The sequence below is a fragment of the Uranotaenia lowii genome, unplaced genomic scaffold (assembly GCF_029784155.1).
Source record: "Uranotaenia lowii strain MFRU-FL unplaced genomic scaffold, ASM2978415v1 HiC_scaffold_852, whole genome shotgun sequence".
NCBI classification, from domain to species: Eukaryota; Metazoa; Arthropoda; class Insecta; order Diptera; family Culicidae; genus Uranotaenia; species Uranotaenia lowii.
The window spans coordinates 1-25,000 of record NW_026598814.1 but is presented as its reverse complement, the minus strand read 5'-3'; the positions used below and the strand labels follow the sequence as shown (position 1 = coordinate 25,000).

Genomic DNA, 25,000 nt, shown 5'->3' with positions numbered 1-25,000 from the left:
CGTTTTCTCAATGGAAGAATATAACCTAGTGGCACCGAGTGAGACCACTGGAGCAGGATGATGTAGGACAGCTTTGGCGAGTGAAGCGGGAGCTAAATCGATCGTTGGAATCCTGAACCCTTGGTTAACAAAGCAGAGGTCAAGCATCCTGCTGTTCTCGTTCTCAATGCTATTTATCTGACGTTTAGTCGCTGTGCTTAAGGCAATTAAGTACACGCTGCAGGGTGCCGTGAAAGAAGAACGCGCAGGATCTGGAAACAGAAAGCCTTGTGAAAAGCACCATTTCAAGCCAGGCATGTTGAAGGCGCCGATGACGAGGATATCATCTTTAGGAGAGCAAATGGAACCGACTTTAGAGAGAGGAAGTCATAGGATTAACGAGGACCGGAAGATTTGACGGAGAGCATCTGTGGTAGAGTGGAAACAAGATACGCGAAGGGCATGTTCTTAACATAAACTGGTACTTGCCTGGAGAAGAGGCCTGAAGAACCCCATCACCTCTAACGAACTCAGGGCCAGCACAGGACGCAGGCAGGAAACAGCGCGACTGAGTCGAAGGGCTCCGGGGTCTCCATAGAGCTCAAGTCGATGCAGCCTGGTGTTGAATGCCAAGAAGAAAATGCCGAGGCACTTGCAATAAATGCTGGTAGCGCTCGAACTGCCTGTGATGGTGTAAAATATTATCACACAGAGATAATGTTCTCGAAGAAAATTAATACTTGCCTGGGAATGCAGGCTGGAGAGCCTCATTACCACGATCGAACTCAGGCACGAATTCACGGAAGAGCATACCCGAAGGCTAGGTCGTTGAGCAGTGAGCACAATGCTACATCTTTGTAGACTGGATCTAGACCGATTTTGGAAGAGACGTATGGTCTGGACGAGCCATCTACGCCTTTTGGAAGCAGTCGTTTCACATCTACTGGTATAGATAAGCCCACCCAGACAATCATTTAGTGGGTATTTCGAATTTGCAACACAAATATACGTGAAAATATACGTGTAAATATATCGTACTTAATGCAGCAAAACCAGTATACAAGTATCATTTTGGAGGCCATATAGGTACATTAGCACACATATTCTTTATTTGAGTTGTATTGTCGTAATAAAATCATGCAATGTACATTAGACTGAGTCGATTTGGGGTCATTTTCGAATTTCCCAAACCCTGGGGTCTTAAAAGCTTTGTCTTGGTCCAAAACTCATCCATGATTTTTTGCAGAATTTTTAAGTAACGTTTACATGAGTAAATTTGAACTTTTAGGTTTGTATGGGAAAATTGAATATTTTGTACTGAAAAAGCAACATCGTTTTTGTTTTGTCTGTGGAACCGAGCCAGCTGATGGTTTTTGTGCCAATTTTTAAAATTTTTAAGGGAAATTTTCCGCTGAACAACTTTGTCGAACACTTCAACTTTTTATCTCATTAGACAAAAAAGTTATTAGCAGTTTAATAGGGGTATGTCTTTTCGCATTGATAAACATGAAATTCAATTGACATCACTGCTGGAGCCTCGCGAAGTATAGCATGAAAAGTATTCTCGCAATATCTCGATAGGTACCCTGCAGTGATGTCAATTGAATTTCATGTTTATCAATGCGAAAAGACATACCCCTATTAAACAACTAATAACTTTTTCGCCTAATGAAAAAAGTTGAAGTGTTCGACAAAGTTGTTCAGCGGAAAATTTTCTTTAGAAATTTTATAAATTGGCACAAAAACCATCAGCTGGCTCGGTTCCACAGACAAAACAAAAACGATGTTGCTTTTTCAGTACAAAATATTCAATTTTCCCATATAAACCCAAAAGTTCAAATTTACTCATGTAAACGTTACTTAAAAATTCTGCAAAAAATCATGGATGAGTTTTGGACCAAAACGAAGCTTTTAAGACCTCAGGGTTTGAGAAATTCAGAAATGACCCCAAATCGACTCAGTCTAATATACATATATATGTAAATACGATAAAAAATATGCATGGATCGCACATTGTAGGTGCAGATATACGAATTGTCGTGATAAAATCATGCATATTTTGAAGCAAATTTTTTCTATAAGTAGAGCAATTTACCATGGGAGCTCGGATTCACCGCCATTCATCCATAATCAATTTTTTTGCATGCTAAAGGTAAAGAATAAAGATCTTTATAGATTCAAATGAAAAATTTTGTTATATACACTGAGGTTTTTTTTTAACGCGGTTTTTTTACACAGTTTTTTTACGCGGCTTTTTTTACCGCTTTCAAATTAACGCGGTTTTTTTTACGCGGATTTTCGAATAAACGCGTTTTTTTTACGCGGATTTTCGAATTAACGCGGTTTTTCAGAGAAAATATTTTAAGACTTTTTCAAAGGAAAACACTTAGAATCTTTTTGTAGTTGGGAAAATCTTAGCTCTGAGACTAAGAACGTGATACATGAGATCTGTGACCTGAGACCTGAGACTTGAGACCTGAGACATGAGACCTGAGATTTGAGACCTGAAATATGAGACTCGAGATCTGAGACACGAGACATGAGACATGAGACCTGAGACTTGAGACCTGAGACATGAGACATGAGACATGAGACATGAGACATGAGACATGAGACATGAGACATGAGACATGAGACATGAGACATGAGACATGAGACATGAGACATGAGACATGAGACATGAGACATGAGACATGAGACATGAGACATGAGACATGAGACATGAGACATGAGACATGAGACATGAGACATGAGACATGAGACATGAGACATGAGACATGAGACATGAGACATGAGACATGAGACATGAGACATGAGACATGAGACATGAGACATGAGACATGAGACATGAGACATGAGACATGAGACATGAGACATGAAACATGAGACATGAGACATGAGACATGAGACATGAGACATGAGATATGAGACATGAGACATGAGACATGAGACATGAGACATGAGACATGAGACATGAGACATGAGACATGAGACATGAGATATGAGACATGAGACATGAGACATGAGACATGAGACATGAGACATGAGACATGAGACATGAGACATGAGACATGAGACATGAGACATGAGACATGAGACATGAGACATGAGACATGAGACATGAGACATGAGACATGAGACATGAGACATGAGACATGAGACATGAGACATGAGACATGAGACATGAGACATGAGACATGAGACATGAGACATGAGACATGAGACATGAGACATGAGACATGAGACATGAGACATGAGACATGAGACATGAGACATGAGACATGAGACATGAGACATGAGACATGAGACATGAGACATGAGACATGAGACATGAGACATGAGACATGAGACATGAGACATGAGACATGAGACATGAGACATGAGACATGAGACATGAGACATGAGACATGAGACATGAGACATGAGACATGAGACATGAGACATGAGACATGAGACATGAGACATGAGACATGAGACATGAGACATGAGACATGAGACATGAGACATGAGACATGAGACATGAGACATGAGACATGAGACATGAGACATGAGACATGAGACATGAGACATGAGACATGAGACATGAGACATGAGACATGAGACATGAGACATGAGACATGAGACATGAGACATGAGACATGAGACATGAGACATGAGACATGAGACATGAGACATGAGACATGAGACATGAGACATGAGACATGAGACATGAGACATGAAACATGAGACATGAGACATGAGACATGAGACATGAGACATGAGATATGAGACATGAGACATGAGACATGAGACATGAGACATGAGACATGAGACATGAGACATGAGACATGAGACATGAGACATGAGATATGAGACATGAGACATGAGACATGAGACATGAGACATGAGACATGAGACATGAGACATGAGACATGAGACATGAGACATGAGACATGAGACATGAGACATGAGACATGAGACATGAGACATGAGACATGAGACATGAGACATGAGACATGAGACATGAGACATGAGACATGAGACATGAGACATGAGACATGAGACATGAGACATGAGACATGAGACATGAGACATGAGACATGAGACATGAGACATGAGACATGAAACATGAGACATGAGACATGAGACATGAGACATGAGACATGAGACATGAGACATGAGACATGAGACATGAGACATGAGACATGAGACATGAGACATGAGACATGAGACATGAGACATGAGACATGAGACATGAGACATGAGACATGAGACATGAGACATGAGACATGAGACATGAGACATGAGACATGAGACATGAGACATGAGACATGAGACATGAGACATGAGACATGAGACATGAAACATGAGACATGAGACATGAGACATGAGACATGAGACATGAGATATGAGACATGAGACATGAGACATGAGACATGAGACATGAGACATGAGACATGAGACATGAGACATGAGACATGAGACATGAGATATGAGACATGAGACATGAGACATGAGACATGAGACATGAGACATGAGACATGAGACATGAGACATGAGACATGAGACATGAGACATGAGACATGAGACATGAGACATGAGACATGAGACATGAGACATGAGACATGAGACATGAGACATGAGACCTGAGACATGAGACGATCTGAATTCCACACTGTCAATTAAGCCTCACTATATTCTACTTATCTACTATTCTATTATTCTATTAATCTAATTGATTTTGTTTTCTATCTTAAAAATAAACTATCATTGTACGCAAATTTTTAAATAATCATGGTTCTTACGCGTTTTTTTAGTAACGTGCTTTTTTGCTTGAATTTTTTAATTAAAATGGATTTTTTACGTGGATTTTCGAATTTCAGGGTTTTTTTTCGTGGATTTTCGAATTAACGAGGATTTTTTACGCGGATTTTCGAATTAACGCGGTTTTTTATACACGGATTTTCGAATTAACGCGGTTTTTTTTCGCGGATTTTCGAATTAACACGGTTTTTTTTTACGCGGGACGAAATACCGCGTAAAAAAACCTCAGTGTGCATGGTTTTTCACTATGGGTGCACGAATTCACCGCGTTTCAATCAAATATTGGATTTTTAGCAAATTTTTCAAGAGCATTTTTACAAATCTTAATTAAACCAATTACATGCATTAAATCTAACATAACTTTTACAAATCGCGGATGATGAAATTTTGCCAAATTTTGACAGAAAGTTCGATTATAGTTGAGCAACAAAACAAACCAAAAAATTGGGAGTCAAGTGCTTGAAGCGCCACACAGCAGCCAATCCGGGAACTTTTTTTTACAAATCTTCATGATTTATTTTTATTTACATAGTATTCCGTCTCACGACATAACTTGACGAACATAATTCCTAAAATTCACTCGGTCCATGGCAACCGTTCTCCAATTTCTCGGGCACCCCACGTTCGCCAGATCACGCTCCACTTGGTCTAACCACCTCGCTCGTTGCGACCCCGCTCGTCTTGTTCCTTCTCCAGTTCGTCGCCGTCGATCGTGACCTTGTTACTACTGGACAAGCGGGTTCGGTCGGTCTCGGATCCGCAGGCCAGCATGTACTTCGTCTTGGGCGTATTAATCATCAACCCAATCCTTCCTGCTTCGCGTTTCAGTTTGCGATAGATGTCTTCCACCGCCGCAGATGATCTGCCGACTATATCAATGTCATCGGCAAAGCAGATAAGTTGACTGGATCTGTTGAAAATCGTGCCCCGCATTTCGCCCACCGCTCGTCGAATAACACCTTCTAGCGCCACGTTGAACAAATCTTCATGACTTCGCATCGAAAATCAATAATTTCATATCGAATGACACACTTCTGCCCACCATAAATCAACTAGGGCTCATTGTCTTGAATGTAGATTGTAACTGAAACCAAGAGCAAGCGAAAAAAATTTATCTTGTTTGAGTTATAGGGTTGTGAATTTTACCAGTCATTTTGACTGGTCACGGTCCGAGTGTCCATGGCGAAATTTGTCTTGCTTATTGAAAGATCTACTGAAATAAAAAATACACAGTTCTGTAGAGATTCAAAATTCATGAAAAGTCGTATTTTTTGCGAATTTTTAAAGCGAAGTATTTAAAAGATATTCAACAAACAAAGTGTCCAACCAGTCATTTTGACTGGTGCGATCTTTCTAGTGTTCAGAAAAAATTCTTGAAAACAACAAGGATAGTGAGAAAAAATTAATAGAATTTCTTACACAAAGTGGATTATATAGTGAAATCTAGTGCCATTTAGAATAGTTCAAACTTTGAAATGAGGGTGAAAACATTTGGTTAATTCCTCTATAAATAAAGCGTACAAGATTTGAAGTCCATTACTGAGTATCTAGAATGAAAAACTTATATAAATGCAATGCCATGCACAGTGGTGCAGAACATCAATCTAGCTGTACGAAATTAATAGCACCCAGGGATGAAGAGATAGACATTTGATGTCTTGAGCAAAATTGTTTAATTTTACATGGAGCACATTTTAGTATCAAAATTTATGCCGAGGGGTCAATCGATAGCGAGATAAAAATGCTAACTATTTTGTTTTTCAAATTAGGGCTTTGATGTCTTCGACAACGTTGTTTATCTGATCAAAATACATAAGTTTGTTGAATATGTCAAAGTATTATTACATCACTCTCTGGAGTTACAATCAAAGTAAAAAAAAATCTCTTGAAAAAACAGTTTTTTTTAACCTGACACGTAGTAGACTGAATAAAATGGTTTGATGTCTTGGAAACAAAGTTGTAACAAGCCATGAACTACAACTGTCTCATACATTATGATGGGTTTAGAAGTTGCTGAAGCCCTATAGAAAGCATTTAGTGTATTTTATTGGCAATTTTGGAAGGCTCGTCCATCGTAAAGTGCACATTTTCGAAACACCCACTTTTTTGTGATCATTGTTGATGATAAGCGGAACCATTTCCATTTGAAATTAGCGAGGAAATCGGTGGAACTAGTATAGATTTGCATGTTTGAAAATACACTTTTTATATAAAAGATTACCTATTTTATTTATAGAAAAAACGTTGTAAACATTATGTTTATTAATAAAGTGTTGCAGTTTACTTTTATATATTTTGTTTAATTAAAAGACATTTAAATTCGATTTTTCTTATCATTTAAACTCCAAAAAATTAATCGAACTAATCTGTTCAATGTGGTACACTGAACAAAAAATAACGATATTGACAATAACAGCTGACAGATGAGTGCGCTTACACATTTTAGAATAGCCTACTAACAATGCTCAAGATTAATTATACTCAAATAATCTTCCAGTTCCCTTGAGAAAGATCACAATAAATGGTCGAAACGTCAGGTATTTCAAATAAGAAGTTGTTTGATTTAAACCTTAAAACGTAAAAAGCCGAAAAATACATTTTCAAAATATCTTCCCGGTCGACAACATAAAATTATTTAGGAGCTAAGATCAAGATCCTGATTCAAAATACGGGATCAGAATCTACGAACAGATTCCAGTAGCAAAGATTCGGATCAGGATACTTATCCCAGATCTGAATAAGGACCCATGGTTCAAGATAAGTAAGGAGTGTATTCGAAAAAATGCAACACTATGTTTTGTGAATAACTTTTGAGTGCATGGATGTAAATTCTACTTCTGTCAAGTGGTTTTTGAGATTGAGTCCAATGAAGAAATTTTTCGATTTTAATTTTTGGGCTACACGTGCGCCATCTATAATGCATACTATGAACCTTCCTTTTTTTTTCAAATCAAGGTTATTTTTTAATATATTTTCTGTTTCCTGAAGCAACTTAAAATTTTAAATTTGGTCGAAGTTATGACAAATTTATCCGATAGTCATACTTCGGCACAAAATAACATATTTGATCTTTTATCACTCCACCACCGTTTTCGCGTAATGGCACGATTCAAGATCCAACTTTAACAGAGTATAAACTTTGTGGGGTCTATTGAAGTACTTTTTAGAGAAAACGGTCGCATTTGTAGACAGTCTTCTTTGTATGTTTAGCCATCCATCGTGTCAATCGTGTTAAAACTGAGCAATTTGCAGTATCCACAGATCGTCAGCCTCCTCAAGTAATAGAAATAATTTTTTTTAATTGTTTTGCCTTATTTATCTCCTAAAAATACAGGCAAGTCTTGTCAACGCAAAATTTCTGGTTGGAAACTTGGCAGGTGACCGCTAAAGAGTTCGTTTTGCGCTCCATTGCGTAATTTTTCAAAATATCTCCCCACAAGCAGTCCAAATATTTTGCGCACAATTTGACCAGCGTATTTAAATTATTTTACCGGTAGGCAGATTTCCGACTTGGTAGAAATGAAGTCAAACCTATTTATAAGTTAGTTAGACGAACCAGTCAGAACAGTTTGACTTTTTTTTATCACTATTCATATTTTTGGATTGAGTTTGAAAAACTTCTCACATTCCTCTCACTCAATATTCTTGACTTTTATTCAAATTTAAGATCACTATTGGATCTTCTCGGAATTCTTAAATGATTTACCATGTGAATTTTGGTCGAATAGTTGATTTTCAGCTGTTTTTGTGTCTCCCATTGGAACATTTCTGAATTTTTCTCGGTTCTGCCCAATAAATTGGACGCTATTTCAAAACCACTTGACAGATAGTCACCAAATTTTATACACGTACACAATACACTACTAGGTAGCTTCACTGAAAATTTAATCAATTTTCATCCATGCACTCAAAAGTTATTCACAAAACAAAGCTTTTTTTTCGAATACATTTCTTATCAAGTGTTCAGAATCCGACAGCTAGGTCTTATTGATTGATGAATTATGAAAATCAGGGTCCAGGTTAAGCTTCAGAATTCCGGTTCAGTATCTGGGATAATAAAGTCTGTTTCACATAGAATCTTTTCGCATCTTTTCATTTACTGCAGCGCCCCTAGTTGTCACATCGTGAACTTATTGACAGCGTTTTGATCCGGATGGTTTGTTTACTTAGTGGAGAAAATTTCATCAAGATTGAAGCAGTCAGTCAAAAGTTATCGACGCAAAGGCGAGAGAAAATTCTGCACACTCACGTAGAGAAACCGACGTGGTCAGGGGTAAAGATCGCGAAATTCCTGAAATATCCAAAATCGACTGTAAATTCGGTGCTGTAACGTTACCGGGAGATCAAAACAAACCAGGCGTCTAAATGGAACATATGACCGGAAGCTGTGAGCAAAGGTAGTTCGATCAGTTCACAATAATCCTGGAATCTCCTTGCGTGATTTGGCGAAAAAGTTCAAGGCGACGAATTTGTTTGCGAGAAGGCTTGCGATCGTATCATGCAAGCAAACACCCAACAGGATGCTGAAACAAAACCTGGTTGCCAAAACCAGTGCAAAGAAGTTGTACGAGAAAGTGTTGACCAAGTACAACGGATGCATTTTGATGGACGACGAAACTTACGTCAAAATGTATTTTGGACAAATACCCGGTAAAAAATTTTACCTTGCGAAGCGTAAAGGGAATGTTTCGGGTAGATTCAAGTTTGTTTTCGTAGATAAATTTGTTCGTAAGTTGATGATTTGGCAAGGGATCTGTAGAAGTTACATGATCTACTATCCCGAATCATGAACCAGGACAGCAAAATAAAACTCGATAATATAATCTAGGATCTTGATCCATATGCAGGAGTTCAAGTTTAGGATCCGAGATAAGAGAAGGAATTATGATGCAGAATCAGGGTTAGAGTTCAAAATATAGATCAAGCATTAGAATCCGGAATCAGGATCCAGGATCAGGCCAGGATCTTGATCAGGATCAGAGTCACGTTCCAGATTAGTTTTTATGTCTAGTTTTGGATCAGATTCAAAACTAGGTTAAGGATCTGGAATGAAATTAGAATTGATATTAGATAGGGGAACTGGGGGTATAATGCCCAGTGTGGGCAAAACGCTCCTTTGCAATATCTAGCTAGATATACACTTTTTTAAAGATTTCTGTACGTTATTCCCTTCTTATTAACAGTAGAAACCTTTTGTACAAAAAATTAGCAACAAATATGCGATAAATCCCTGCAAAAATCCAAAAATATTTTTCAAGCCATATTCCTTGCAATTTGTGCCTTGACTTTCGTAAGGAATTACGGCATCTATCGTCAAAAAAATTACCTGACATCTGTAACAATGATGAACATTGGTCTTAAAAAGCATCACAAAACGAAAAATTTCCTTATTTAATTATTTTTTCTGTTATTTTGAACGATTTTTAATAAACATGTCTAGGTAGGGCAAAACGCGCCATGTCCGTTTATCTCTAAGCATGTTTCATATTTGTTTAAATGTATATGCAGTTTAATTATAACAATTTTAAAGATATTTATATGTTGTATTTGAAAACGTAACTTGAATATAAACGAATATATTTAAAATTCCTAAATTTAATATAGATTTAATTAACTTTTCAAAAGAATTTCAGTATATCTGGCAGCACTGCGCGTAGCAATACATTTTTCCATCTGTGAAGTAGAAAAGAAGTTATTTCACCTAGTGAACACTTTCGGAGGCACTTGAATCAATAAACACTTATTTAACGTTAAACGGCGCGATTGGGTACACACATATGCGCATTATGCCCCTACTGAATCTGAAATCCAATTTTCAACCTACTCTTTAAACTTCATTAAATTTGTGGCCTTTTTTGACCTTCCAGTTATTCTAACTATCAGTTTAGATAAAAAATAAACCAAACTTCCGAACACAAACGAAAATTAAAGTTAATCTTTTCAAATGTACTCTAAAACAAGGCTTTTTTCTTAACGTGGGCATTATGCCCCCTCTTCCCCTACTGGACCAGGAACAGTATCAGGTTGCGGATCAGGATCAGCATGAGGGCCTTAAACCTAATCATTGCCATTTTTGTAACGCAAATTGTTTTACTCTTATCAAATATTCCAAATTACTACTAAAAATACTACGTTATTCTGATCATAGGTTATACGAAACCTCTTAAACTTTTTTTTTAAATTTATTTCAGGCTTCAACAGTCGCTACAAGGTCCGATCCAAGTTGAGTGCCCTGGAACCGGATCGATGCAAGCAGAACCTACCGCAAGGATTCCAGCGGGCCAACGAGTACCTTTGCACGGTTCCAGTGAACCGGGGAGAGAAATGCCACGCCGATTCTGGCGGTGCCGTTACCGGAATGAGCCGAATGGATGGCGTCGGAATTGTCCACCGGGTAGCCGGAATCCTGAACCACATGAAGGAATGTCACAGTGGTCAACCGGTGGGTATTTTTACCAATGTGACTCCCTACGTTGAATGGATTGTGAACCATTTAGAAAAATAAATGCCAATTTTGATTATTTAACATTTTTTTAATCACGTCTTACGATAGATTTTCAATACTCGAGGTTATGTTGAGGTCATGATTGATGACTAAAATCTGTTCCCTTCGAATGCCTAAGTATTTTGTCCTTATCTACGGCTCGATATTGTTCAAAATCCAGTCTCCGTACATGTTGACCTTCGTATAAACACCAGGAACACCTGCCGAGCCGCAGTTTTTACTTCCGAAGCTAACGATCCCCGCCAGGTAGAACACTGCTCGTCCCTTGTCCAGACTAACGTCCATCAGAGGTCCACCGGAATCACCCCGGCAGGAATCTTTCCCAGCCTCTCCACCGGCGCAAATTTGAGTCTCATCAATACTGGCCGTGGGGAATTGCTGCTGACAGTAATCCCTCGGAACGCCGGTCAAAGATACGAACAGCTTGTATCGACTACCCTTACCTGTGAAGTTTCAAAATAAATATTGAAAACCATTGAAACATCGAAATCGAAACACAACTCACTCGTCTCGGTTTGACCCCATCCGGTGACGATCATCTTGCGTCCCTCGTAGGATTGGCCGGCAAAGTTACGATCGATGGGCAAGCAGATCGGAACGACGGTGTCCTCGTATTTGGCGTTCCGAGCCAGCCGAAGAAGAGCGATGTCATTGTGGACCCCCTGTCGGCTATTGACGTACCGTTCGTGGGCGATCGGCTTTTCCACCTCGATGTCCTGTACCGGATCGTAGCACTCGTTCTCGATGCAGTCCGGATCCGATTCGGCGTCCCATTCGCCGAGCCGAACCGAGGCTCTGTGGAAAGATTTAAAGGGAAGTGTTATCTAAAAGCTTGAAAGAATCACGTTTAGCAGAATCAAAAATCATAGGTAGGCTTTTTTCAGTCCCTATTTTTTACCCATTAAATTTTTTTCTGTTCTTTTGATTTAAAAAAAAATTTAACATTGAAACAATCTAGGAGAGAATGGGATGGCTAGATTCCTGGAGTTACATGATGAGGCTATCAGTCTAAACTTTTTCAATGTAAAAATGGCTGTTTTTAACTCCAAAATTTCGATCCCTATTGGCTTAAATTTATTGCTAACTAGCTTTTTCCATACAAACTCCGTTTCGCTTCCAACTTAGAATATGTCATGAACAGTTTGAATGAATGTAAATTGCCAAGCATTTTCCAAATGCATTTCCGAACGCATTGTTGAGCAATTATTGCAAAAATGTTGAACACCTAATATGGAAAATTACTTTTTCTGTCGTTCGCTACTAAATTTGAAATCAGGAATCAATTGATCGTTGCAAAAAAAAACCCGTATATGAATTTTTGTCTCGATGTGATACAAACTCACGTGGCCTATTTTACAAACATTTATATCTGAAATCGATTGCCCTTCCCTTAAAACTCCCGTGTCCAAATTTTCAAACCAATCCATTGCATAATAACGACAATATCGCAAAAAAAACAGTGAATAGCAAATATAGACGACCCCTTTGAACGACCCGTAACCGAAAATCGGATGATTGGGGGCCGATCGGATATTACGTAACGCAGTTTTTGAGCATTTTCAACCCCCCTCCCTCTACGTAACACATTCGCTCAAAATTTCTAATTAAAATCCACAAAGCGTAAGAATCTGCTAACCTCCTTCCCCCTTAAAGCGTTACGTAATATTTGAATGATCCCTTGGATTCATTTATTTGTTCCTTATAATTCCTATATGCAAATTTTGAACTCAATCAGATGTATAATAACGTCAATATCACAAAAGTATTGGAAAGTCAATATGGACGACCCCTTTTGCCAGCCCCTTATACTAAATTTGGTTACCCGAAATCGGTTGAACGTCATTCAAAATTCTTGTGTACCGATTTTCTTCTGAATCCGATGTCTAATAACGTCAAAATCGCAAAAATAGCGAACAGTTGATATGGACGAGCCCCGTTGTCTGGCTTCTTAAACAAAAATTGATACCTGCAATCGATTCCTCGCCCCTAAAAATATTTGAGCGCAAGTTTCTCCATCCGATGTATAATTACGTCAAAATTACAAAAGTATTGAAAAGCTAATACGGACCTGACCCAAAATTTACTGCCTGGATTCGATTTCTCGTCACATGTGGAAACTTTCATCTCAATTCGATGAATAATAACGCCAATATCGCAAAAACATTGAACAGTCGATATGGACGACCCCTTGGGCCAGCCCCTGTTCCTATCTTTGATACCAATAATCGGTTGCTCGTCCCTCAAAACACTCATGTGCAAATATTCATCACAATCCGATGTATAAGACGTATAATAACGCCAATATCGCGAAAACAATATTTGTCATATCTGGACGAACCCATTCAAAAGGGGTCATCCGAAACTCTGAAAACATTTTGTATCATTCCTGGTCCTTATAAATCTTCATGTCAAATTTCAGCTCTCTAAGTCTTAAACATACAGAAATTGTTTTTTATATATACAGATTTAGTGAAAATCGGCTTGTTGATTCTTATCGATATAATGTCTTTTTCTTGTTAAATTTGATTCAACTTATCTTGAATTGTAATTAAGTTTCTGTGTTGGATTATACTGGTTTATTTTATTTGTGTTTTATGAATTTGGAAGTTAGTGCGACTTCCTGTTGACGAAAATTCATAGAAATTTTTGTTTGTTTGTCAAATTTTGGGTGTTTTTACAATTTTCTGCATGGTTACTTTGCACTGTGGCCTGATTAGGGTTCGAGATGTTTTTAAACATGGCGTTCATTAATTTGTGCTGGTGCAATATAATGTTTGTGATGATGTGTTAAGGGTCCGAACGGAACGGAAACGGAAAATAAAAAAAGGAATGAAATTTACCTAGAAGCAGAGGTGATTTTTTCTACTCATCTTTGTCGATAAATTCTACCTATTTTCCATTCAGCATACAAGCATTACCTCGAAGAGGTAGGAGGGGCCTTTTTTGGATTCACTTTTATTTAAAGTGAATTGTACCTTTTTATTCAGCTCAATTCAGTTAAACTTCACTTCGTTTCGAGGTAAGATTCACCATTTTTCTCGGTAAATTGTACATTTTTTCCAGCTCGATTCAGGTAAACTTTATCTCGCTGTGGGGTGAGTTTCCCCTCGAAGAGGTAGAAGTTACCTTTTTGGTTTCACGAGCGTTAATCTTTTTATCTCGGTAAATTTTACCTTTTTATTACTTTCCGTGTAGAATTGATTTTAGCCTCTGGGTTTTTGATTTTTTTTTTGACACTGAAATATTTGTGTATGTTGAGCTTTCCGGCATCATGAGTTTGTTTTGGTTGTTTCCCCTGTCCAGGATCCCCGCAATTTTATCGAAAAGTCAAGCGAAATCCAGGCATTTAATTTCGAAACTGTCGCCCAAATCCGTACAATATCCGGGCAAATTTTGATAATAATAAAGAACTATTCAACAGAAATCAAGAAAAAAAGATTTTTTTTTTCAGCAACATTCGTTGGCTAATTTTAAATTGTAATTTAGGCTTCCGAAAACCCTTTATAATTATTTTCATAAAACTAACTCCAGAAATTTCGTGTTCGAAACAAAAACTTTTCACAACACATTTTTTTTGTATTATTTGGCAAATATGTAAAGTAAATAAATACGGACAAAATCCGAACTTTTTTCTGTGAAATCCGGGCGACCGGGCTTGACTGGATTTTTCCCAACTTTTGTATTCAATATCTGGGTAACCGTTACATTTCCGTCCGTTGCTGTTTGAATTTTTGGTTTGGTCTGGGTTCCCATTGCCTTCAATCTTGTGTACAAACAACATTAGTATGCTCATCATGCGGAGTTTTGTCTTTGATCACCGTTAAAAGTGATTATGATCGTTTTGTTTTGCTTGGTTACAATTTTTATATATTTGTAGTTGAGACTTAAGGTTTTGGTTATTGCTGATAAGCTATCAATTTATGTGAGAGATTTTAAACACAGAGATTCATGAGTTAATCTTGATATTTCATTCATGGATTGCTTCAACTGACTTTCAATATGTGATCAATTCGTGATAAGTAAATGCAGTTGGACGAAATTATTAAAAGTCAAAAATTTACTATTTACAAAAACAGTCCTTTGCGAGTTAGCTTTAAGCTGTTCTGAGTTGAAATTTCAATAAAAATTATACATATCAATAATCTTCAAGCTCCAAAAAATGATTTATTTATTATATGCCCATTTGTGATGTTCGTTCACATTTCATATTCATGGAATGGTGGACATGTCTCAAAAAAGGCTATTTGATGAACTTTTTGGAACTTTAAGTTTACAGAAGGAGGAATTTGAGGAACTTCTTGGAACGTAAAGTTCACAGAAGGCTATTTAAGACCTAATTTGTAACTTTTATACTGTGTGGATGAAAATCGTACATGTCACAAAAAAAGGCTATTTGAGGAACTTCTTGGAACGTAAAGTTCACAGAAGTCTATTTGAGACCTGAATTGTAACTTTTACACTGTGTGGATGCGATTGACATGTCACAAAAAAAACTATTTGAGGAACTTTTTTGGACTTCAAGTCCATAGAAGGCTATTTGAGGAACCTTTTGTAACTTTCATGCTCACATTCGAGAAAATTTGGTACCAATTCCTTTTGGAACCTTTGTTAAGTGAAATTCGAACTTGGGAGGCACGAGTTTAAGTAGATATGAGACTTTTGGTTGCTTGGGATGTTTCTCATACAATATTCAGTTCTAACACTTCAGTATAACGTTATTTAAAGTCTTTGGAATAAATCCAAAAATTCACCTAGTTTTAAAGAAGTCTTAAGTTGAACGTTGCAAAAAATGATATATTTTTTGAAATTTTTCATGGTCATGACCACATTTGCAGTTTAAGATTGTCAAAATACGAAACACAGAATTTTTGACGGTCAAAGGTAGTCTTTATTCCGTAGCATTTATTTCTATTTTTTTTTAAACTTTGAATAACGTAAAACTGAAAAGTTGATCCTGAATATTGTCTGAAAACCATGTTTGAGTTACATTACGAGGTTTTCAAAACAGTAAATTTAGTAAAAATCGGCTGAGGAACAAGACAGATAAAGCGGTTTTATGCGAGGAGTTTGACACAAATTGACACAAATGGTCTGATTAGGAAGTTTTTTTTCTTGGGCTTTCAGGGTGCATCCATAAAAAATTAAAGATGCAAAATTAAAGATTTTAGGAATTTAGTGAGGGTCCCGAAAGAGCCGCCAAACTACCAATAGTTTCATACTGACACTCAAGAGCGGATTAGGGTTAATGTGACTTTTTCATTCGGAGCTAACTTAAGATAAGTTAGTTGAAAATATTCAGTTAATTTTGAAGCAAAATTATCAACTAAATAACGTATACAGTGGATCTTATAAAATCAAAATCGATCAAAACTTTTGGAATTAGCGCGCAATTTTTGAATGCCAAAAACAACAGGCCATTAATTGCTAAAATGGTAATTCGCGCGCAATTTTGGAAGGTTGATGAACTAGCCATTTTATTGATAGAAAGGATTTCCAAAATTTCATGTTTGGAGACTTCACTGATAGATCAATCAGTTATCACGGTGTCCCTGGGACCAATATTTAATTCGAAAAAAGCATTCGAAAGCTGTGACTTTCCCCTATCATTTGAGTTCAAATTTGAAAGAATCCATCGGGGGGTCCAGAACATTTTTTTGAAATTTTTTTAATGTTTTCTTTTCTCAAAGACAAAATCATACTTATCACTTGTGTTATCTTTAGCGTTATTCCAACTTTATGTATCAACTAGCTGACCCGGTAAACTTCGTTTTACCTTCTAAAGTATAAATCGTAATAAATGTTTAATTCCATCTACACGTCCTTAACAGCACCGTGCTCACGAATAGATTCTTATGGAAATCGTAACAAATAAAGTTGAGTTTGTATTGGGACCACCTTCCATAAAAAGTGAGATCCTTGAACTATTATACAAACCATCTCTGACCCAAAAAACCCTCGGATACCAAATTTCACTTCATTCCGACCGACCATTCATACGTGATGTTGTTACAAAGAAAACGCCTCCATTTTTATATATAAGAAGATGTGAAGAAGAGATAACTTTGTATGGGGACCTCCCTTTCATAAAAAGTGAGAGTCTTGAAACTATTATACAAACCATCTCTGACCCAAAAAACCCTCGGATACCAAATTTCACTTCATTCCGACCGACCATTCATACGTTATGTTGTTGCAAAGAAAATGCATCCATTTTTATATATAAGATGTGAAGAGATAATTTTGTACGGGGACCCCGTTTCATAAAAAGTGAGATTCTTGAAACTATTATACAAACCATCTCTGACCCAAAAAACCCTCGGATACCAAATTTCACTTCATTCCGACCGACCATTCATACGTGATGTTATTACAAAGAAAACGCCTCCATTTTTATATATAAGAAGAAGAAGTAAAGAGATAATTTTGTATGGGGACCCCCTTTCATAAAAAGTGAGATTCTTGAAAGTATTATACAAACCATCTCTGACCCAAAAAACCCTAGGATACCAAATTTCACTTCATTCCGACCGACCATTCATACGTGATGTTACTACAAAGAAAACGCCTCCATTTTTGTATATAAGATGTGAAGAAGAGATGGGAAGAGATAACTTTGTATGGGGACCCCTCTTTCATAAGAAGTGAGATTCTTGAAAGTATTATACAAACCATCTCTGACCCAAAAAACCCTCGGATACCAAATTTTACTTCATTCCGACCGACCATTCATACGTGATGTTATTACAAAGAAAACGCCTCCATTTTTATATATAAGAAGAAAAAGTAAAGAGATAATTTTGTATGGGGACCCCCTTTCATAAAAAGTGAGATTCTTGAAACTATTATACAAACCATCTCTGACCCAAAAAACCCTCGGATACCAAATTTCACTTCATTCCGACTGACCATTCATACGTGATGTTATCACAAAGAAAACGCCTCCATTTTTATATATAAGATGTGAAGAGATAATTTTGTATGGGGACCCCCCTTTCATAAAAAGTGAGATTCTTGAAAGTATTATACAAACCATCTCTGACCCAAAAAACCCTCGGATACCAAATTTCACTTCATTCCGACCGACCATTCATACGTGATGTTATCACAAAGAAAACGCCTCCATTTTTATATATAAGAAGATTAAATGATCCAATAGAAAAAATCTCTGGCTACAATTTTGTCGAAGACATCAAAGTGAATAAAATTGAGAGAAAAGAGTTGTAATGTCACAAGCAGAGTGACATTTTTTTCATTTGAAAAATCTATTAAAAATTAAAAGTTGTTGCTTGCGCTGATTGTACCAAGACCAGAAATAGCATCCTGCCGACTAAGTTATTTTTGTAGAATATTAAAATGTTCAGAAGAGTTTATTTACATTAAAAAATCAATCTTTTGTATACATTTGATCAGGATAATCTGAAGTAAAGAGAATATGAATGTGATTTTATTATGGAAAAAATGTCCGCGGCTTTTCTTGAAACTTAGTTATTTATATTTTGAGCTAAGTTTGGACTTTTATGAAAAAATATTTGAGACTAGGAAACAAAATGTACTTTCTTCTGACATCTAAGCTCAAATTTTAAACAATCCAAATTTTGAATAATCCATTATTTTTGAACGTTTTCATATTTTTCACTGTTAATCGATTGTTCAATCTTAGAAAAGAGTACTACAAGGATGGCAGTGTGTCATATGTGAAAAAAAAACCAAAAACATTTTCAACCTTTTGTTCCTGTTTGATTGCATAAGTTAGCATTTTTAGAGGCATTCGTGTATGAAAAAATGTGGTGAAATGTGATTTTACACACATTTTTCAAGCAGAAATTTGAAATTGTTCATTTTTATTAAAGGTACACGAACTGAAGCTCATGTCATGCATCGATTATTTTTTTGAATCGAATGGAAACAGAAGAACTTTGTTTTCAATCGGTTTTAGTGGTTTATTTGATTTTAAACAAATATTTAAAAATACTTTCTTTTTTTTTTTTTTTTATGAAAGTTTAATGGCATTGCGGTGAACTTGATACTACGAAAATTCTTGATAGAAGAATTAAAGATTGAAATTAAATGACGGATAGACAAAGCAGATGCTTAATAGAAGAAAATTGAAAGATGTTGAAAATGAGCCAAGAGCATATTTTATGGAAAGCTTCAAAGGTGCGTTCTAGACCCTTTGTCCCACATCAATTGAATGGCTGAGAGAAGTAATAGCGAGAGGCGCAATTACGTTCACCCATACATCCAACCCGATGGATTGGTAAAGCACGTGCTTCCCAATCGGACCGGTCCGATTGGGAAGCACGTGCTTTACCAATCCATCGGGTTGGATGTATGGGTGAACGTAATTGCGCCTCTCGCTATTACTTCTCTCAGCCATTCAATTGATGTGGGACAAAGGGTCTAGAACGCACCTTTGAAGCTTTCCATAAAATATGCTCTTGGCTCATTTTCAACATCTTTCAATTTTCTTCTATTAAGCATCTGCTTTGTCTATCCGTCATTTAATTTCAATCTTTAATTCTTCTATCAAGAATTTTCGTAGTATCAAGTTCACCGCAATGCCATTAAACTTTCATAAAAATAATAATCAACGGTGACTATTCGTTAAAAAGATTAAAAATACTTTCTCAATTTAATGTACTGGGTTCAAATTTACCGATTTTTTTTTGCAAATATTTGATGGGTAGAAGCACTAGTTATTGAACAGGTATTAGATATTGAACACTAGTGAAACATAAACCGATTAAAACAATTATATAGATTAGAAAAATTAAACAAAAATCGTTTTGTCACTGTTGTAGCATTTTCTACTTCTGTTCAAATTTTGTTGAAGAATTTCGGACTCTCAGAGCCACAATCTGCAAAACTTAAATATTAGTTCAAATTTTGACATGATTTTTTGACTGGATGAAGACAACAGCCCTTTTTCGATTGGAAGAAAAATTGAATGAAAAGTAAATAAAACTCTATAGTAATATCATGTCTGTTTACCAATAAATCTTCTCCAATAATTTCTGGAAGAGTGGCAGCCTTTATGATCTGTATTTTCTTAAAATTCATCAAATTAAAGTGTTCAATCATTGGAGCATTGAAAACGCCAATGTTTCAATTATTGAACGTTAAATTTTGCAGTACTCGTTTCCTGTAGGTACCAGTTATTGAACAAACATTGGTTGGTGCTTGGAAATATAAACAAACTGTTTCTAGGTTGCTAGCTCAACCTAATCGCCCCTGCAAAGCATATTATCAAGCGAAATACCCCTAAATATATACAATGATTTCCAAAATTTACGTGTTCAATAATTGAAACACTGACTATTCAATATTTGAATCATCGTGTTCAATTGTTAAGACAAAAACATTTTTTTAATAAAAAAGGCTTAAATCTTGGTTTTAAAACATATTTCCACTAAAAAAATCATATCGACTCGAGATTGTGGAGCAAGGCTAAGCTACACTATTGAAATTTCATCCTAAAAACCTTTCGTTATTTTTTGTGGGCCATAAGTTTGCTGAATCCCAAAGATGGTGTTCAATATATAGTGTTCTTACCCTATTCAAATTTCAAATTTTTCAATTTTTTTAGATGACATGCGGGTTTATATCTAGTAGTAGTCTCTATATGGAACACTGCAAACATTAATCATCGGATTTCTGCATTTATTGCTCTCCTTTGGAATAACCTTTCGGAGCTGATCGTGTCATAAAAATAATTTTCAGAAGTGGCTCAACATGCTAAGAATGATTACTTTCATTATTTTGCTTAGATTTTGTACACATTTAAGATGTTACGTTGTTCAAAGTATGAAATGAAACAAAATTTTGAAGCATAGCATGATGCACCTTTTTGTTAAAAAAAACCATATATATGCTCATTCCTTCAGAAAATCTTGATCAAATGTAAGTAAAACATTTATTTTATAATGTAACGAAACCATCTGAACATTTTAACACTCTACTATTAATAACTAAGTCGTCGAGATACTATTTCTGGCTGTGGTACAATCAGCGATAAGAATTTTCAATACATTTTTCTAATGAAATAATAATCACCCTGTTTGCGACGCTATAACTCTTTTCTCTTAATTTGTATCACTTTTAAGTCTTCGACAAAGTTGTAGCCAGAGAATTCTCCTGTTTGATCATGTTATTGACATATGGAGTTCAAATAAAACTAAAGATATGACTATGGTTTTCACAGTGATAAATATAATTTTATCTTTGAATAAACCATTTATAAGGTAAAAAATTAAAAAAAATAAATTAGACTAAACTCCCTGATGATTTTTTTTTTTCAATTTTGAGCTCGAAAGCAAGGGGAAAGTCAAAATTAGCGATGCTAATTTTCGATGAAAAAAAATTGTTCTATCAGAGACACCGTGTTATATATTGAGGCAGGTGGAAACATCCTCAATTTTAAATGCGAAAATTTGACTTCACGCCTTCTTGAAAAAATTCGTTACAAGGCACGGAAACCTGTTTTTTTTTGTCTACGACTATTATAATATATTATATTATAATAAATTATAGCTCGCTCATTTCCAGTTCCAATTACATATTATGTAATTGGATCTTTAAATGAGCGAGCTAATCAAGAATATTGGTGTCTGTTGTTTAAGTTAGAATTCTAAGTCCAATTACCAAAGAATTTAATTGATGAGCCGAAACCGCTTCAGTTTGTTAGAAATTGGCGTAGAAAATTTGTGCACTTACATTCTCCATGCCCGGGGAATTCCCACGACGCAATGAGCCGCCGTCAGTACGTATCGTTCATTGATCAACGAACCGCCACAAAAGAACGCAAACTCGTTATCTACATAGGTAAACAAATTTGAGAAAAAAAAAATAGAATCAGTTGTAAACAACCGGTCATCTGATCCTCGGTAACTTACTTCGAACATCCACACGGCCAATACGGGCAGTCCAGGGATACTCATCGATCTTAGTCCTCTCGCCACCGATGATCCGATCACTCAGCTGAGTTCCACAGACCGGATCACTCGGGAGCAGTGACCGTTTGACGGCCAGGGAACCGGAAGGCTGGAACCGGTTCTCATTATGGTGTTGCTGAACCAGTCCTGGATCAGTCGCCGGAGCTGGAGCTGGAGTTGGCGGATTTCCCGAGGGCTGAGCACAACAAACCAGGGCTTTCTTCTGATACACTCCACAGCGACTTGCCTCGATGTATCGGATGTCGTTGTTCTCCAGCAGAGGCTTCTGCAGAACTTGCCGAATAAAATTACACTCGGCCACTAGAACGCATGATCCCGATTCTCCGATTGGTGTTCTGCAGGGTGTCCAATCTGTAACGAAGTCCAGAGATCTTTAAACTTGAACTTATTTTATTCCCCTTAAATCTGGCACTTACACTGAGCTTCAACCACAGTCAAGTAATTTATCGCCACCAGGATCGACAATAACAATCCACAATCTACTCGATGCGTCATCTCCGAGGTTCTACTGGTTTGTTTGAGGTTAGCTGCTGGTGCTGAGATCCGTTGAAGTTGAACCGACCAAACCAGTCTACTCACTGTTCGACGAATGAGAGTTATCGATCGGCTGAGGCCAACAGGAAAGCGATATCGCTCCACAGCTTCATACCTACCATACAAATGTAAGCAAGTCAGTCCGAGAGAAGCTAATCGAGATATACACTAGCTTGTTAGGGAGATCACTAATTCACGCCATGACAACATGTAAACAATTCGCGAGCAAACTTTTTTTCCACCTGCCCGGCTCTCTACCTGTTCGGAAAATATCAACAAAAGCCGGTCTTGCTCGCGGTAGACACTCGGCCGTATTTTATTGCTACCAAGTTAACGGGCTTGACCGGCTCCAAGCTGAATTCCCGGGAATTCCATCTCGAGTTTTCTTATTTTTTTTCCCGTTACAACGAAATACCTGTTGGGACTTTGTTTGTTGCATAATTTGGCTTTGTTTGTGTAACTTAGCAATTTGTAACCGATTTTAGTTAACGGGATCAATGAACCATTCGATGTGACCTACACATTTTTCATTGGACTAACGCATCACAACCATTACTTGTTTTCTGATTAAAATGATTCATTTTCGAATGTGATACTATTAACTCATATCACCTCCAATCCACCCTTCTATTTTGGAAGCGCCTTCGATGTTTAATGAAGACGTTGCCCCGTGAGTTTAGACTCAAAGCGTGAAAAAAATCGACAAATATTTGAAAATTCCATTAATCGGTTGTTATTTTCGGGCTGTTAACAAGTATACAGCTTGAAATGTTTTTGATTAATTTTCAAAAATTAGGCGTAACAAGCTGAATTATAACATTGAAAAACTTCTTGCAGTTCTCAAGCAAATTCCATAGGATTAGAAAACCACTTGCTATTAAAAAAATGGTAACTTTCATCATAATTTTAATTATTCCAGCTGGATATACCAATCACCAAAGCGTAGTTGATTTTTTCGTAATAAACTATAAATATAATAGACTCAACTACAGACTGATGATTGACATCACGCAATCAACTATGAATATAATGGATTCAACTAGAATGGTATAATGGATTGAATTGATAAAATGATAGATTCAACTACATTTGTGTGATTGATTTTAGGCATTCATCTATAAATTTCGTGGTAGCTGGACAACAGGTTGAGACAGTGGAGTGCTTCCAATATCTTGGTAGCCAGATTACGCCTGATGGTGGTACCAAGAAGGACATCGAAACCCGGATCAGAAAAGCCCGATTTGCGTTAGTGAGTCTCCGAAACATCTGGCGCTCACGCCAGATCTCTCTACGAACTAAGATCCGAATCTTCAACTCAAACGTCAAATCCGTATTGCTGTGTGGGTGTGAAACTATGTGCACATATGCGGTGACGACGCGAAAACTGCAAGTTATTGTGAATCGCTGCCTGCGGAACATCATCCGCGCTTGGTGACCTGGCAACTGGATCTCAAACGTTGAACTTCATCGCAAGTGTCATCAAAAGGCGCTAGAAATCGAGATTCGAGAACGTAAGTGGAGATGGATTGGGCACACGCTGCGAAGAGATGAAAACGAGATTTGCAGAGAGGCGCTTGACTGGAATCCAGAAGGGCATCGAAGAAGATGCAAAAGCTCGTGGCGGCGAAGTCTAGCCGCTGAAATCCGCACAGTTGACGAGAATCTTGGCTGGCAGCAAGTGAAGACGCTAGACGGATCGCCAGCAGTGGAGATCTTTTATCTGAACTCTATGCATCGATCAATCGGCGCCGGACCCTTAGGTAGGTAGGTATTCATCTATAAATATAATAGATTCAACTATACATTTCTGGTTGACCTCTAACATTCAACTATAAATATGATTGATTCAATTGTAGTAGTATAGTGATTCAACCGTAAATGTGATGGATTCAACTACAAATGTATGATTGATTCTAGGTATTGAACTATAAATATGGTAATTTAAACTATATTTTTTATAATTGATTGTGTGATACTTGAATACTATAGTGTTCAACTGTGTTCATCAGAAAAAATAAAAAAAAATCGTAAGTGTGAGTGCAGTACGTGGTCCCTGCAGCGGTCGTAGTGCTGTTTTTAGGGCTCAGCCGACAGTTCTTGCCAAAGCGTTCGGTGGCAAGCGCTCTCCAGCGATGGGAAACATTTTCCTCTAACAGTTCCTGGCAGAAGTCGTATAGTATGCCGACAGTTACTGGAATTGGAAAAGATACACCTCTGACTTTACGAC

At 37.0% G+C, this 25,000-nt stretch overlaps 1 protein-coding gene across 1 annotated transcript; it reads right to left on the bottom strand.

Annotated features, from left to right (window-relative positions):
* Positions 1-11,294: 11,294 nt before the first annotated feature.
* LOC129760932 (CLIP domain-containing serine protease B4-like) lies at positions 11,295-23,319 on the bottom strand. The gene is made up of 6 exons (XM_055758615.1): positions 23,294-23,319; positions 22,656-22,888; positions 22,180-22,590; positions 22,001-22,100; positions 11,793-12,082; positions 11,295-11,730 (listed from the first exon to the last, which is right to left on the bottom strand). Exons 1-6 carry the CDS (start codon positions 23,302-23,304, stop codon positions 11,420-11,422), a joined length of 1,356 nt encoding a protein of 451 aa, XP_055614590.1. The 5' UTR covers positions 23,305-23,319; the 3' UTR covers positions 11,295-11,419.
* Between the last annotated feature and the right edge of the window lie 1,681 nt (positions 23,320-25,000).